General features: G+C 40.4%; 1 protein-coding gene across 1 annotated transcript in view; it reads right to left on the minus strand.

Annotated features, from left to right (window-relative positions):
- APPL2 (adaptor protein, phosphotyrosine interaction, PH domain and leucine zipper containing 2) overlaps window positions 1-9,568 on the minus strand; it is a 33,108-nt gene extending 23,540 nt beyond the window's left edge. Inside the window, exons 1-2 of the mRNA XM_010136975.1 lie at window positions 9,482-9,568; window positions 8,790-8,888 (exon numbers count right to left, since the gene is read on the minus strand). Coding sequence (XP_010135277.1) covers window positions 8,790-8,888; window positions 9,482-9,568 — 186 coding nt within the window. The remainder of the gene's footprint in view (window positions 1-8,789; window positions 8,889-9,481) is intronic.
- Between the last annotated feature and the right edge of the window lie 4,097 nt (window positions 9,569-13,665).

A 13,665-nucleotide genomic window follows, 5' to 3' on the forward strand; every position in this document is an offset into this window, starting at 1 on the left:
GTCTTGCTTCTTCTCTCAGACCACTTAGTAACAAGCACTACACTTTCATACAATAGTAACACCAAGGACTCATGTAAGATTTGCAGGTTAGTTATAAAGACTGTGAGGGTTTTAATATGAAAAAGCTTTACACAAACACTAGCAGGCAATGACTTGATGACAGTATGGGTAAGACTCCTTCTATGTGGACCGATGACATTAAAAGGGTTGGTTTGTTTGTATGCACATGGGTGGAGTCCGAAGATGAATTTAAGATTACAAAATGAAGCACAGGTTCTCAGACCTAGGATTTTTTTCATAAACACAACCTCAAAGATAGAGCTGATAAAGAACTGCAAGAAGACTAAGTCCTCACACGGCAACTGTGATGCCAACTGTCAGTTGTACAGTTGGGTTAGGGTGAGAGAAATCTTTTGAAATAAACTGAGTGTAGAAACATGCCTCTATTTTCCCCCTTTTTGTTTCAGTTTACTTATTCCTGCAAAGTCTGCAACTGCGTGGCCTGTACTGAATTTGGAAAATGAATGTTTCTGGCTTAAACTTGCTAACGCTAGAAGAAGCCTCAGAAGGGTGGGCTGACACCAAAGGTATTGTATTGCTTTGTGTTAGCCATCCTCAAAAATTCTACCAGTTTGGTTTTTAAAGACCACCAGATCCTCAATTTCCTCACTCAATATCCAAGGAGTAACAAAGAGCATCGCTACTCATCTGTGTGGGAGAGTTTGAGGACAGGCCATACAAACAGGTATGTGAAAGAAGCATCTTTCAGTGATGCTGGAAAGATCCTCCACTCCGCAGGAGCAGTCTCCAGTATGTGATAGGATAATGACAGAATACTGAGAATCTCAAAGGGGTGTACATTAAAAATGCCATATCAAGTTTATGATCCGGTGACATTAATCACATATAGACGTCAAGCAGATATTCATGGCATGCTACATCAGGTACAAAACATCTTGATAAAAGGGTCTGACATAAAATTTACTTTGGGATTTTGAGCTGATTTTGGGACAACAGTTCTGCACATCACTGATAGCCCACTGATGCCAGTAGTCACATTGTTCATTTATAGGTTTAGTTCTTCGTGTCAGAACACCACAAACAAACTTGTTACTCAATGTGCCCATGCAGAAGAGTTAATCCTGAGCTGTTCATCCTCCCTTCCTAACCTCTGCCAGATTTTGTTCCCATCAGAGATACAAAATCATTCATTATATCACTCGTTAAAAAAAAAAACGAACAACAAAACACCACCAAACAACATCCCCCACCCCCGCCAAACCAAACTCGCAAAAAACAACCAAACACACACACTGCCGCAAACAGTTGTAAACAAATCACATTGAATACCACATTGCATAAGGAACAGGAAGCAGGCAAAGTGCTCTGCTGACCTAGTGGTAATACTGCATTGCTAAGCACACTAATCTGGGAAAGTTTGCTTTAATCCTCCTCCCATTTCTTCCTAACCAGCCTTCTCCACCCCCTCCCCTGGTACTAATCAGTCTCAAGACTTAAAAGTTATTTGCATTGTTTCAATTGACAGATCCACTAAATCCAGGCAAATTATTTTAACAGGTTTTAATCTATTTCCAAGACATTTTCCCATGGGATACAGCAACATTCACTTCTTTCATTCTGAAGTGACTAAAATTCAGTATACCACAGCAAAAGAAAAGCTGCTATACAATTGCATCTCTTCCACTTTACTTTGACACTTAGAATTCATCAAGCACTTCTGTAGTGGAAGAGCTATTGATGAGATTATGTAACAGGCAGAAACCAAATAAAATCCTGAACAGAAATCCTAGTATCCTAAATGAAGGCAAAATTAACCAGTACTGGCCCTCCCAATTATATTCGTTTTCACGAGATGATTTTATGTAGCAGGGAAACATCTTTGAAGCGTTAATGCAAAAAAGTATCCTAGAAGGAAACAAGAAAGGACTGTAGGCAAATAGGTATCAAGGAATCAGTTATGATTACAGATGTGCTGACTTTTTTTTTTTCCTTTTTAACCTTGGCTGGCATGTGAGGGCATGCTAGCCCTAGTTTTATAAAGTCTACTAATACCAGTTCACATAGATAAGGTAATGGAAGCAGTGTCTTGAATCTAACACTAATCTACCAGAAATGAAAAACCAACAGATTAGAAAACATTGTTTAATTCTCAAGTTATTTCAGTACCTCACCTTCCAATAAGCCAGCAAGAAAATGTCCAACTGTTACTTTCTAATCCAGTGCCAAAGGAAAGGCATGTGATTTTTCTGGGTTGATTCCACCTTCTTCATTATCACCTTTATTCACCAAGCTGTTCATATCATCAGAAGAGAGTATGGTTTTTTTGTAACCAACTTGTAATAAAGTCTCCACGCCATTAACCATTTATCAGTTACGCAGTCCATCCCATTTTTAGGGTCTCTTTTTGTACTTTTCCAAAATAAACTCTGAGGGCTAATACACTGAAGTCAGAAGATATTTCTGCAGACAGTCTTCTAACAGACTCCAGATTTGAGAGCATGTAAAGGATTAAGTTGAGCTATAAATTAACTTCTAAAGACAGAGAGCTATTCTAGCATGTCCAATTCCAATCTTGATATAATGAGGCTTTCTGCAAAGCTACTTTCCTACTCCAGCTAAAGCTGGCATTTTTAAAACTGCAAGTAACCAGCACACAGAACTGCAGAAGGCTTTGACATGTAAACAAGCAAGATACTGGTAAAAGTATTTATTCATGCAGCCTGTACATGCAGAATGACACAGAATAAAATTTGGCTTACATCTGGGAAAGCTTAATGCCTCATAAATGAGAAAAAACCCCAGGTAGATGGTTGAAGGAGATCCGTAAGGCAGTTGCAGCCTTCTCATCTTTTCAAAACTAAGGTTACCTCCAAAACCAGGCACAGCACAGAAAGAACTGGGTCTTGATTAAAAGGGTTTTATGTAGCTCTGTGCACATGTGCATGTAATCTTCCCACTTCCCCTGGAGTTCTCCAGCAATCTAGTAAACATTACAGTCCTACAGGCTTAGGTTTGCATATTACATAGCTTGGAAACATGAACCCAAGGGTGAGAGAAGCTAAGCCTCACCAGGGTGCTCAGGCTGCCCAACACTTTACAAGATCAGCCTAACATATGGCTTGCCCTGTTGCTGATTCCCAGGGTGGCATTCAGTTCTCACAAATGTGACCAGTTCAACAAAAGATCATCTAGTAGCTTCAAGGAATAGAAGACACTAGTCAAAACTCTGCCGTAAAACAGCAAAAGCAGCTATAGTAGGATGGCTATTTCAGCAGGTAAAGAATCTCTTCAGTTTCTTGCACAATTACTATCAGCAGGGCATCCATGTTTATTCCACCTTGTAGTACTCAAATCTCCAAAACCTGCTTAGCACAATGTTAACTTGCTTCCAGGCATGATGACAACTCCAGCTTCACAGGCAGTACTAAAAACAACTCCCACGGCTATGTAATCACATGAGAACCAATATATTAGTGCTCTGTTTACCTCTGTTAGCAACCTATGGTGAATTATGTCTCAGGAAGCACAGAGGTATATGATGCAAAGTTACAATGAATATGGAACAGTTGAATATATGGTACTTTGAAGAACACAGGGCTGGCAACTGTAAATTAATACAGGAGTTTGTCCTATCTAATAATCTATTGAAGCTTCTTTGTGGAACTGGAAGTTTACTAAACACTAATTTAAACTTTGTTTCAAAAGGTTTTTGGGGGAAACAGTCTTATCACTTGAAAAGGCAACACAATTGTTCCCTCAGTCACGAAAAGAAAGCAATTAAAAACTGTATCAGTGCTTACTTGTTAGTTTAGCAAGAACTAATTTAAGAATTCTGAACACTTGGGGTTAGCTATGCAACATAATAAATATGGAAATCTACGCATGCCTCAGAGAGAGCTTGACACCTATCTACTGAGTTATAGCCTAGTGAAGTCAATACACAGGAATATGAAATAAGCAGCACTGTTGAAAAATGCAGATGTGAGATGTCATGAATTTGGTATAAAACACTACCTAAAATAGCCTTGGACAGATACAAGCTGTCCTGATACCCATGTAATGTGCTACGTATAACCCAAGACTATTCCATGCTTGTCAAGAGTTTCCTTAAGAGTTTGGACATGAAAAGGTAGTGGGCTGCTGCTGCTTTGCCCGTGTGATTTGCTCTGCAATCACAAGACAACTGCTCAAGGGATGCAGAACAGAATTACACTTCACAATTCCCATGCTGTTCTCTCTCTGGATATATTGACAAAGGCAACAGGGCTTTCTCTTTATTCTTCTTCTGTCATCACTGCTCTTAGTATCTAGACAGATTCATCAGGAATAACAAGATGAAACCTCTTTCCAAGGACAAAATACTGCATCTTATTTTCCTCTAACCTACTTAACTGTTTATCCCTTCTAATAGTCAGTAGACTCACAACAACCCCGAGTTTCTAAATGGCCTTTTGTTTCAAGTGGAGATGCCATCTGAGCCATTTCTATAGTATGATAAAAAATTGGAGATGATGGTAAAGCTCTGAAAATAATTCACTATGGTAGTGGGAAGTCAGGAATGTAAACTGGGCACACTTTGCTCATATACCATTCCAAGAACCTCAGCGTGCAACTTAAGTAAATGAAGTTTTCTAACAGAGCCTGCTTGCTGCATTACATATTGCTCAGATAATAAAATGATCAGAATGATGAACACAACATTCACAGAAATCAGACAGCAGTAATGCCAGATGCATCATCAGGGCTTGCTTGCAAGGAGGAAGAACTGAAGAACAAGTCTGTAAGGAAGATTTTCTCTATAAGACCACTAACGTGCTAACTACTTCAGGGTACCATAGCACAGATGGGAGAACTACAGCAGGAAGTACAGATACTCACACGGATGTGGTTTATTTGGTGAAGAGACATAAAAATGCTTCACTATATTTACACACATGGGCTTGCCAGATCAACCAAACCTCACTCCTCGAACGTGGCTGATACATTTGGTTCCTGTGACTTCTTAATCACGGCATCATACACTGCATCCGCCTTTAAGCACTGCAGCCTCTTTTTCACTAAAGAATTCCACATCTGGTGTGAGTGCCCAAAGAGGTGAGAGCACTGTCACGATCCTACACAGCAACCAAAAGCTTGTCATGAATTGATGGCGTTGCACCCAAAGGGGATCTGCTAGCAATACATCACCCAGCTACAGCCTACTGTTACCAGCCCTTCACATCAAGTGGCTCCAGGTGCCTGGAACGAATATCCACTGCTACAGGCTGTAACACCTCCACCTTGCTGGATATCCTTCCTTTCACTCCCGGGACAAAAGCAGCTTCCAGTCATTTCAAAGGCCCATCTACACTGCTTACTGAAGCCTATCCCAACAAATACACCCGCCCCAACAATTGCCCTGGTATCATTAGAAAACTTAATGGCATGAAAAATTATGTCCTGCTTGAATACGTGTAAATCTGAAAAGTTAGGGCCCCAGCACCCAGCAGAAATCCGTAGATTAAAAAAAAAGAAAGAAAAAAAAAACCCACACAAAAAAAAAGAAAAAAGAAAAAAAGAAAAAAAAGGAACATTCAAAAAGATTTCTATTTTCCTAAGCGTTTTAAAAAGCTCTGGGCAAATATGTCTCTCTCACATTCCTTTCAAAACGTGCTAATCCAAATGTTAGAGTAGCTTGAGCTGTGTATTTTCAAACTTAACGCTGTTCTGCACACAGAGCAGTGTTTTGAGACAAATATATGCATATATCCACAGGGATAATTAACAGCATGCAGCTGGTACTAATTGCTACTCCCCTGAGATGCTGCACTGCATCCATTCAGAACTATCAACTATTGTTATTTGATCACAAGCTACAGTGGTTTGAATTGCACACAAACTTGAGTTTTCATCACAAGAAACACCAAACTTTTAGTAAACTACTCCAGAATATCTTGAAAATATGACTGAGACATCTGGGAAATCTTGAAGTTCAAAATCTAGTTAGGAAGAAATGCTGTTAGGAAGAAAACAAGATTAAAGTTTTTAAACTGTCATAACTGCTTTGAGGGAGCATAAACCCTGATTTTTCAATACCGTGGACCGGTACAACTGTTTTGTCTGACCACTGTGACTCTGATTGCAGCCATTTTTATGGTCATTGCTTCAAAGTAGGTCAGTAACTGTAATTCCTATTTTACAAATAAGGAAATCAGAGCAGGGGATGACAATGACTTTAGAAAGACAAAATTTAAGTCAGGAAAGTGAAAAGGCAAATTCAGAACATGGCTTCTGATTATTCTCAACTTTTACACTCTCTCCACTAAATCTCCTTCCCTCTCAAAATGAAGAGTTGGTAGAGCTTCCTAATATGCCACTATTGAGGCCCAGACAATGTGTAACACCACATTAGCAAAAGTTTATTTTCTCTCAAGTTGTGATAAGGCAGAAAAAAAAAAAGTTACACATAGATTTTTCTTTACTGTCCATTTATGTTTAGTGGGCAATTCAGAGGTACAATTCTATTTCTACAGCAACTGCAATCATAAAATTTTGTTACAAAGTACATACCTCTCAAAAATTGAGGGAGAATTCAGTCAGAAAGTGTGTCTTCTTTTGAAATATTCAGAAACGGCTCTTGGAAAGGATATATTGGATATATTTGCCAAGCTCAGTAAAATTAGTCAGAAATCAATGTTAGCCTATACAACACCACCACTCTCTTGGGAATTAATTGCCATATATAGCCGAATTAAATATTCCATTAATCTTTGGTTTTTTTTAAAAAAAAAAACCAACAGAATTTTGCCCCAATTTTAGTGTATTCTTTTAGGACTCATGCAAAAATATCAATGCTTTCTAAAGCATATGCAAGAAAAAAAAAGTTCCGGTTTTCCTCTCCACTTACATAATTAATATGATCTACTCACGTTTTCTTGTTACTGCTATGTCATTTTTTTGCCACTACTGGATTCTGAGAACAGAAAACCAAACTGAAGTCACAACACACAGTGATTCCCAAGGAAATAAACCAGCAGAAGCAGCACCACTAAGAACACTACACGTTGAGCCAGTGTCCTGTGTAAAGTTCCTAACACCAGCCACTAAACCTCAATTTTCCTAAGTCAAAGGCAGTGTAGTATGTCCGCCTCCATATCCTTACAAGCTTGACTTTAAACACCTGCTACATGCCTTGCATCTCAAAATGGCATCAAGCTCTGATTAGGTATTTCAAGGAACACATCCAATATCAACAAATGACTGAAGATTTAGATCAAACTAGAGCAGGAAGTGTGCAGAAAGAGAGTGACCAAGAACTGCTAGGAAAATGAAGTAGACTCAGTACTACCGCAAAGTACAGATCGATAAATGTGCTGAGACAGTGAGAAGAAAGAGGAAATGTTTTAACTGTGGGGCAACAGAAATGGAGAAGGCTTAAAGATGGAAGGAAGATGGAAAGGAAGAGGCACAAAAGAGCAAACAAAGCTTTATTTCAAGAATCACAGGCCAGAGTCACCGCTCCCTAAACTGCCATCCTAAAAAGCATCCACAAGAAAATGGGACATGTAGTTCACAAACTGGATGCTTCATAATCAAAATCCTCTGATTTTCTTCTTTCATCCGTTTCAATTCCACCTGCTCTTTGGTCACAGACTTCTACCATCCAATGTGACCACACTCTTGCTACTCTCAAAGCTCACTGACTCTACCAAAAAGCCCATCACTGACTTTTTGTGCTGATTTCTTGTCACCTCTCCAGCCCCTGGCTATGCCCTCTATTATTTTCTAGGTATGTAAGCTGTGCTGTAAGCCTCTGGTTGCTCCACATTTGCACAGGGTCCAGAACATGAAGACTATGAAGCTTTCCAAAGATGGATCTTCCAGGTGTACACCCTGGGCAGGTGGCTCTTTCAAGTCAGTCATCCAAAAGAGCAATCCCACCAAACAGACATACATTTCAGCTCTAAAACTGCTGTAACTTATTCCTGATAACGTAAGAGTCAGACACTCAGTCTTCGTTTAAATTCAAAACACCTCCACTCTCCTCACCTCTGTGTCCTCTGATTTACTGCTTTAAGAACAGAAAAGCTGTTCTAAGGAACTCCGGTATCTAACCTACATAATTACTTTTCCATGAAATACTGTGTATGTCTTTAAAGACCTAGATATGGTATTTTGAAATAGCTAGTTTTATGCATATGGGAATCCTAGCTGCACTGAAAATCACTTCAGGTTTACAATAATATTTTCCAAAGTACTGGATATGGTTACTTCACAAGTTTTACTTTCAAATGGATTTAATCATCTAGGTCATGTAAGTACTTTAGAAAGTTTTGGTTTTTTCCACTTCTGCTCTTGTATTTTTCACATTGACTATTTCAGGTACTCAACTTTCATACTGATCAAAGTGTACATTCTCTCACTCACAGCATCTAAGTCAGATGCCTAAAGTCACTGTGAACACCTATCAGTGTATTATGTCTACATTTAGGCAAGCAATTTTGTAAAGGCTGGCCTTCCAATGTACCATTAGGTAAGGACATACCACAATTTTTCTTTCATTAATTGTCTGAAGATAGACAAAGCAGGTAAGAATTTTTTTCATATGACTTTTCTGAACATCAAGGTGAGAAGGCGCTAGGATATGAGATGGAAAATACCCACGACTCATCTTAAACCAGGAGAGGTGCAGGTACTTGGCAACCTTCATGTAAATAACAGCACCTTAACAGCAATTTATCTTCTACTCCACATCGAACAAAAAAAAAAAAAAACAAAAGAAAAATTACCTGAGCACCATAGACTCGTTGCATTGCCTGAAGCAACTGGTTTGTATATTCAGTAAGCGTTCCTGCATCTTCTTCGAATACACTGAGCAAAGACCGAGTCTTGAATAAAAGAGAAAAGCAAATGAATAGACTCGTTGCATTGCCTGAAGCAACTGGTTTGTATATTCAGTAAGCGTTCCTGCATCTTCTTCGAATACACTGAGCAAAGACCGAGTCTTGAATAAAAGAGAAAAGCAAATGATTTGAGTGAAAATATTTAAAAGGATCATAAACAACTCTAAACAGATGGTAGCAAAAATTACAAATCAATCAAGAATAAGAAGCCTTTAACTTTGCTTGAGTCCGTTTGTTCAGAATCTCAAAACAGGTAGAAATTAGCCCTTTTATAACAGATAGGTGAACTGAGGCATGAAAAAGCAAAGTGATAAAACGCTATGGCCAAATCCTGACTGCCAGTCTCTTGCTCTAACTCACAGACATTCCTTCCGACATAATCAGGAATGTAAAAAATCCCGAATATCTGCCTGCTGACTACGGTAATCCAAACCATACTGAGGCTAAACACCACTGCCTGCTCACTTCTCTGATGTCTAACTGCATTAAAAGCATCCCTTTCCGTGACATAATTTACAGAGTCTTATTCACTCTCAACTGTCTTGAGCAACTCTTAAAGGGCCACCGCCAAAGCTGACGTAATCGGACTGAACAACTGAGCGTTCAGCTACAACAACAGGCAGAGAAGTATACACCCACTCAGAGATACCCTGTACTTTCTCCATTCTGCTAGATCATCCTTGTCAGCAAATGGCGGCGGGGCGGGGGGGGAAGAGCATAATGACTTGTGTTATCTTCAAGACATGAACTCCCCTGGTTTGTTTGGGTCGAATAATCAGGAACAAAGAATTATGTTGCTAACATAGCTCCTGAGATGGGAAACAAAGATATCTCAGAAAAATGACAAGCTCCAGAATTTACTAGATCGTGACAATAATGAAAGAGGGAAGGCTGTGCCTTTAACAAAGCCATGATCCATCCCTAGTCTTAACTTTGGTAAATCCAATCTCTTTGATGCTAACTGGCAATGTCCTTCCATCTGTACAGCTAATTTATATGACACTAATTAGTTTCATCTGCTTATGTGAGGGGCATGCATAAACTCCAGTACTTTGATAATCACATCAGTCCTGTAACAGAGCAGGTGCTTCATCTATCATCCTATTACAGGAATTTCTAATGTACCTGAATCATCCGGGTTCGAATCTGGGAAAGTTATTTCAAAGATTTAAGACAGTTTTAAGTTGCTCCACAATTTTAACAGAAGACACATGTATTTTTCCCCAAGGCATTTATTCTTTTCTGCAAAACTCTGCCCGGACTTCATGTCAGTCCTAAAAAACTCAAAATCAGCATCCTTCAAGAGCCCTGGCCTAAGATTAACTATCATTTCATCTCTGCCGATAAGTATCTAAGCTAGAAATTAGTATTGCCTAGCAGTTTAAAGTAATTTTCTTGGGAGTCAGTCCTTGGGTGCTGTTCTAGACACTTCAGGGGAGTACTCCCATACTTTAGTAACTCTAAAGCTCCCAACATTTCAGCCTGCTAATGTGCTAAGCTGCTACAATATTCCAACCTTAAAGACACTGGCAGTCAATGCATTTGGGAAACTAGTTTGAGATCTTAGCATGTAAGGAGATATGTAATACAAAGTACTGTTTTCCAATAAAGAGAACATAAAAATCAAAGAATGGAGGGTAGGCCAAGTCAATGAAATGGATACCAAGAACCCAAACTTATGAAGGACCTTTGTGCAGAACTTCCCTACAACAACAGTGGCAGAACTTTGAGAGTTTTCCACACTAAGCTATTAATTCAGTAACTGAAAACACTGCTTTTCAAAAATGTCTGGTTTTAAATGTTTATCTTCAGTGATTCCAAGCAAAACTAATGTCAACAAACTATCTTCTCTCTATACAATGCTCATCTTTGTGTTGTTACAACAACACATGAAATGCACAGTTTAAAAAGTAAATCTAGAGAAGGAAAAAATTATAAACTTGACACAATGTTTATCAAGACAAATCTCAAGCCAAGACTAAATAAGCGGGATACAAATCACAGGTTTCTGCATGCTGGAAAAGGTTTCCAACCACCAGGAACATCACCTACATTCCTAAATCTTACTGAATTTTTGAAGGTTCAGTTTTTCAGATATCTGAATATGGGCTGAGGTAGAACAGCTCTGGGAAATAATTTTTGAAAGTCTTGGCCTCAGTTATTAGCACATTGTTCAAAAATAATAAAACCAATAAATGATTCAAGCGGTCTGGAAGTTACTCTTGGAAAGTTTTACACTTAAGAACACCATTTAAAATCACTGCAACAAAACACCAGCATGTGTATATTTTTGTTGTTGCTGTTTTGACAAATTCTGGAATAGCAGCTAATGCTAATAAACCAGTAAATCAAATATTAAGCTAGCATTTAGGAGGTGTCATTAATAGCACCATTATCTTGGATCCTGAAAACACAGGAAAAAAAATTTACCTTCATGAAAGTATTGCCCTTAGTTTTAGCATGACTGTTTTATCTCCCGTTTTGTGGCCAAACACTTCAAAATGAACACTTCTTACAGCCTTTTCAGCCAGTGCTTGGAGACAAATCAAGACAAAAGTACTATGTTGCTGTCCAGGGAGAAATCAAGTTTCAGAAAACTGATGAAGAAATAATTTTGGCCTAATTCTCTTCTGCCTTTCATGTAATTTACATACTTCATACAGTTTATTGAAAGTTAAGTGATATCCTCATTTTACCATCCCTTTGCACTGCTGTAACTGCTCAGGGCAGAGGAGAATCAGGCCACTTTATGCAGAAGTAAAGGATCCCATAAGCTGTTAGCTGTAAGTTCTGTGTGACAGAAACTGTCTTTTTTGCTTTGATTTTGAGGCACTCAGCTCATGGAGGGACCCTGTTGCACTGTGAATCTAAAGCTCTCCACCCCCAAAAAAGTAATAAAAATATAGAAGACTGAAAGAACCCATCCCCATTTCCTTGCATGAAAAAAATAGATTTTAGCAATCCTGGGCCATTATAACAATTAAACAATGCCCCTCCCTCCCAAAATTATAGGACTGGAACAAAAAGTAATGACCCAATCAAGCCAAAACATCCTGCAAATACCCAGTTTTACACACAGCCTAGTATTTCCAGTAATTACAAAGGAGATGTTAAGAGCCTTCATTTCAGGTCAGAAGAAAGATGAAGACCTCCACAGTCAATTCAGTGCATTGTTCAGCTGCTTTCAGTCACTGTTACATTTTTAATCACTGATTAAAGTGTTGACTGAAGAGGTAAATGTGTTGACTGAAGTTGTAAATGAGTTCACTTATCCTGTGTGTCAAGTTCTTCAGTTCCAGAATGCTGAGGCGGTATTATTACTAAAATCATTAATAACCGCTCATAATAAATCTAACACATTTTGGTAAACTGTGGAACGCAGAACAGTTCAGGCAAGGAACTCTGCAGATCACCATGTCCAAACCCCTGCTCAAAGGCAGCGCTGACTCTGACACTGTATCAGGTTACTCAACACTTTTTCCTGTCGAGTTTTGAAAATCTCCAAGGATGGAGATTCTGCATATGCCCTATCAAACAGATGGTGAAAATCATTCTTACCAGGATGGGATTTCATGGAATCACAGAACAACAAGATAAGAAGAGGTAATCAAGATGAGCCCCAAGGCTCCTTAAGTCCTGACAGGTGCATTTCCAATCTTTCCTTCAAAATGTCTCATGACAGGCTCCATAACACCTTTCAGCAATCTGCTCCACAACTTACTTATTCATTTCTCCTTCTGATCCATTAACAGATGAGTTAGGCCTGTAACACAGGGCTGCTTGGGAACAGAATCCATGCTGATCCGCCCTGTCCTCCCTTCTTCTTTCCCTGCTTCCCCAATTAGTCTTCTATCTCTGCACCACGCTTGTCCTCAAGTACACTCTCCCCAACACTCCGTGAAATTTTCATTCTTTCCCCTTCCTCTTAGTTCTCACTTCCACCTAAACTTCCCCCCTCCTATCCTCCTTTCTCAGCTCTCAAAGCCAAACACCTCTCTGTCCCCTGAAAACATCAAGACAGGGCATTTTCTTCGCTGCAGGGTTTCCACGGTCCTCAGGAGTCACTTCTGCAGCTGCACAGCATCATGGCTCCCAGCGAGAGGACACAGGGCACGACACTGGGCTGGGCACAGCACCAGAGTGAGGGGAGAAATGTCCTCCCCTGCCTGCATTTGGGGAAGAAAGGGTGGCAACCACCTGCCCTTATTTCAGAAGGAGGTCGTCTTCACTGGGATCCACCTCACCTTATCTATTCTCATGGGAAGCCCCTGTATCTGAACTACCTCCCCTGAGACCCTCATGAGCAGGGAGGAGCAGGCACGCTGGCGGTGACATCCCTTCACCCTACTTCTGTCACCAGGGCCAGGTGACTCACAGCACAGAAGCCTCCCTTTCCCTGTGGGGCCTCGGGGGAAGGCACGGCTCGGAGCCATGCCCACCTCTCCTTCCCCAACACACCTTACCTCTCTGGGACAGCCCTTACAGCCAGCACAGGCACACCAAGGCAGGGCAGCGTGAGGGAAGAGCCGAAGGAGGGGTTTCTCTGAGGGAGGGGAGGACAGACGGTGCCGCGCCCAGGCCTCCTCGCACCCTCCTCCTCCGCGCTGGGGTGCAGCCCGCTTCCCCGGAGGCCCCCAGGAGCAGACACGGCCTGTTTGTCCCTGACAGGTGCCCCCTAGGAGTCCAAAGCCGTCCCCCGACGCCACGCTGCGCCCTCCACCTGCTTCCCAGCATCCCCGCTCCCCGACGGCTCCGACAGGCC

This window comes from Buceros rhinoceros, unplaced genomic scaffold, assembly GCF_000710305.1.
Source record: "Buceros rhinoceros silvestris isolate BGI_N320 unplaced genomic scaffold, ASM71030v1 scaffold10570, whole genome shotgun sequence".
NCBI lineage: Eukaryota > Metazoa > Chordata > Aves > Bucerotiformes > Bucerotidae > Buceros > Buceros rhinoceros.